A 4,252-nucleotide genomic window follows, 5' to 3' on the forward strand; every position below is an offset into this window, starting at 1 on the left:
CTTCCTATTCCCTTCTGAATTTGTATCTAATGAGTGTCTTGTAAATAGAGGGTATTTAGTGACACTGATTCCATATTTTGAAATATTTTCAAAATCTAGCATTTGTACTTCATTGGTGTTAGTGATTTTTGATAACCACAAAATAGGTATGGAAAATAATTGACTCTATTTGTATGCCAGGACCTAAAGTTGCTCACAGGGCAACACAAATACAGCCGTGTTAATTTTGGTAGGGTACATGAACACCACTCCCAGGGAAACTGCAAAAAAACGTCAGCAAGCTTCGCTAGGCATAATCCTGTGTTCCTCGAAGACTGGAGGTCAGGATAGTTACTGCCCTCAAGGGAGTCGACGTTTCATTGGGGAGATAAGTCTCACACAAAACAAACGATGTGTGTATGATATACTCTGACAGGGGTGCCAAAATGGCAGTGTCTTGCCTGACGTCGATACACTGACCCTTGGAAACTGGAGAAACTAGAGGGACAGGGGCTATGTAGGATGGACAGTGGTTCTTAATAGGGCTGTGTGCACACATTGCCTAATGTTTGACTTTTCTACTTGGAAGTTGTTCTTTGCAAATGTGATCTGTACTATAAGTGTAAGATGATTGAACTTTATGTCTGAAAATTACTGTAGTCACTAAGCAATTTTCTGAGTCTTTGTTATAATAGCCTCTTACACAAAAAGGATACTAAGGACTTTTGATTTTACCACTTTTTAATTTAATTTGCTCACAAAAAAATACGACATGAATATGGATTGAACCAAACCTAGTCCCTCCCCTACAATATGCTGGGCACCATTTTAAATGCTAGAGATGCTGCACTGAACAATAAAGCCACACAAACTACTGTATATACTCAAGTATAAGCGAGTTTTTCAGCACGTTTTTGATGCCGTTTTTGTGGTAAAATTAGGTGCCTTGGCTGATAGTCGGGTTGGCTTTATAATTGAGTATTGAGTATATACAGTATACAGTATGTCAGATGGTAATAAATACTGTGGAGAAAGAGAGCATAGAAGATAGGTACCCTGGCAGGAAGAGAAAAGATTTTCCCCAAAGGTGATAATATGAATAAAGAAGTAAGTGAACTTTCCAGGTATGTGGAGGAAGAACAATCTCTGCAGAGGGGAGGTGCAAACACTGTGAAGCAGGAGCATGCCCGATAGTTTGAGGACAGCAAGGAGGGCAGTACAGATACAGCAGAAGTGGGTATGGGGAACATTTTTTGGCAAGGATGTCAAAGAAATAAAGGGAAATGGGGGTGGGAGGTGTACCGGAGTTGGCCACAAAGAACTCTGGGGGCTACTGTAGTAACATCTGAGTCAGGAAGTCACTGGAATGCTTTAAGCAGATGAGTGACAGAATATGGCTTTTCATCTCTGATGTATTGAGGATCTCTTAAAAGGAGGTCAGGGGAGGGAGGCTGTTGGAGTCATCCAGGCAAGACATGATAGTGCCTGCAAATAGGGTGGCAGCCTTGGCAGAGGTGAGAAGTGGGCAGATTATGAATATATTTTGAAGTTGGAGTCAGTAGGATTTGCTAATTGATTATGGGATGTATTGGGTTGGAATCAAGCATGGCACAACAAGATATTTGCCCAGGAGAGTTGGTGGGATGGAATTATTCACAGAACTGAGGAAGGCTGTGGGGAACGAACAGGTTTGGTGGTGAGGGAAGATGTGCAGGTACTTGGTCTTAGAAACTATTATGGAGCTGTTAGATGGCGCTCTATGTTTTAGCCCGTAAGAATAGAAAACTAAAGTTGCACATGAGCACTTAAATTTTGGGCCAGTAAAATAGGAGGAAAAGTCTTGAGTGGTGAATTAGGAACCAATAAACATGAAAATGTTAAAATTCTCACTAATGTGATACTCAAGTGGAGAAAGTGTTGTACTGAGGTGCAAGTGATCCACCTGCCAGATAGACCTAGAATTGGTCCTTAGATTGAGGAGGAAGGTTGTCATCATTGGGGACTTTGAAAAGTGTAGTTGTGGAGTAATGAGGTGAAAGTTAGTTTGAAGTACTGTATATACTCGAGTATAAGCCAACCCGAATATCAGCCAAAATAGTGGATAGTAGCAATTTTACTGTTGAAAATGTGAAATGTCAGGTAATAAGATACTAACTGAGGAGTTGGTCCGTGGGTGATAAAGAATCACCATTTCAGACCTTATAGCAGTGGTTCTCAACCTTCCTAATGCCATGACCCTTTAATATAGTTCCTCATGTGGTGGTGACCCCCAGCCATAAAATTATTTTCATTGCTACTTCATAACTGTAGTTTTGCTACTGTTATGAATCGTAATGTAATATCTGATATGCAGGATGTATTAGGCGACTCCTGTGAAAGGGTCATGTGACCCCGCAAAGGGGTCGTGACCCACAGTTTGAGAACCGCTGCCTTATAGCATATTACATAAACTAAGGTAAAGCTTGTAGGAATTGCTGTTTAATAATATTTTGGAAAAAATACAAGTGTGGTTAACAAGATAGGAAAAATTTACTATCAGTGAAACAACATTACAAATGTGTTTATGGAGTTATAAAACAACTTTATAGAAATCTTGAGTTGTTCTCGTTTTGGTTTCAGATTATTTAAAATGAGTATTTGTACATTTAAAACAACTTTTATAAGAACCCTGAATTTTATATGCCTTGCAAGATTATTTTTAGCCAATGAATACAATTATGCAGATTTTTGTTACTGAGAGTTTAGTTTTAGCACTACAGTGAAAACAAAACTTTTCAATATTCAAGGATAAGGAAGCTTCTGTTTAACAAGATGATTTTTATCTCCGCAGGCATTGTCTGGTTTTAGACAGATTCATGTAATAGACATGGACACTATAGATGTTTCCAATCTAAATAGGCAGTTTCTGTTTAGGTAAGTGTTAATATTTTAGCTTATTTTAATTCTGATAATCAGTTGAATGTAATAAATATATTGCAGTTGACTAATTTTTAAAATGTAACTGAGAAGATAATACTATTTTTCCTGGAAGACAAAAATGAAACCTTCTGTTCCCTTCTCCATCTTAGGTTAAATTTTGGGCATTCTGATGAAAGTTGTTTTCAAATGAAATCTACCCCAAAGGTTATGTGAATTCAGAATAGCCTCTTGGTGATGGCTGCTTGAAGTCACCAAGTGGACTGGTGGTTTCAGAAGCGAGCCCTGGCGGGAGAGCAGGCCCCAGGCCCTGAGGTGCCACAGGGAACTTTCAGGAAGCGAGCTTTCAGTGGTGACTGGGGGGAAAAGAAGTGCTGGCCGACCTTGAACTTTTCATAGAAGGGGAAGCACCTAAGACCAATTGACATGGAATAAACAGGGCTAATTACTTAGCAATTTGAAATTCAGGTACCATCGCGGACCAGTCTGGTAGAAAGGACTTCAAAAGTTAAAAGTACATTATAAATGAGGATCAGAGGAGAGGCTCGCAAGAGAACTTCAGTGGACAGCGTGTGGGGTTCTGAGTGGCGTAGGTAGGGTGTATGTTAGTCCGTCAGGGCCTGTGGATGTGGATATGGAGAGAGGTGGGCCTTCTTCTCTTTAGGTAGGATACTGACAGAAGTGCTTCAAGGGCCTTAGCTATGTGGGATGACGTGGGCCTCGCTGAAAGGGGAAGTAGCACTAAATTATGAGATAGACACACGACTTTGTTGAAGATCTTCAGGAGGGTTAAACTCAATCATGTTAATGGAGAATTGTAAGTGCAATGTGAACTCCTTGTTCAAGTTGTTTACTCTTATTAAATCTTGCTATTTCCCTTCTTTATAAAAAGGTTCATGAGCCTTTTCCATTATGACAAATTGTAGTGCATGAATACATCATAAAAGACACCACTGTCTTAATTAGCAAAGGATAAAACAGCTGGGCTTGTGACTACAAGAGGGAGATTATAATAACGAGAGGTAAAGGCACTTGTTAAGCCCCTCACGTGTATTTTAAATGCAGTTATCATTTAATCTTCAGAACAACCTTTATGAGCAGGGTTATAAGATTAAGTAATTTGGCCAAGTTGTACCATAAGGATTATGTGGGAAAAGGCATTTTGTTATTACAATCTCAGGTGGAATAATCTCTGATCACCTGGTATCAGGTTAGTAAGTTAGCTGAACAAACCACAGAAACCAACCAGTAGTTCTTTTTAATATTTCAGAAATGTATTTAATGTTTGCTTGAACACATTTTGTAGAACGATTGGGACTATTTGCTTTGGGTGCCCCCAGTCAGGCTGCGGGAGCAC

General features: G+C 39.5%; 1 protein-coding gene across 1 annotated transcript in view; it reads left to right on the forward strand.

Moving 5' to 3' along the window:
- Positions 1–4,252, forward strand: part of UBA3 (ubiquitin like modifier activating enzyme 3) — a 25,025-nt gene that overhangs the window by 5,247 nt on the left and 15,526 nt on the right. The window contains exon 4 of the mRNA XM_045290120.1: positions 2,810–2,892. Coding sequence (XP_045146055.1) covers positions 2,810–2,892 — 83 coding nt within the window. The remainder of the gene's footprint in view (positions 1–2,809; positions 2,893–4,252) is intronic.

The sequence above is a fragment of the Echinops telfairi genome, unplaced genomic scaffold (assembly GCF_000313985.2).
Source record: "Echinops telfairi isolate 266 unplaced genomic scaffold, ASM31398v2 ScPeMD7_31;HRSCAF=116, whole genome shotgun sequence".
NCBI lineage: Eukaryota > Metazoa > Chordata > Mammalia > Afrosoricida > Tenrecidae > Echinops > Echinops telfairi.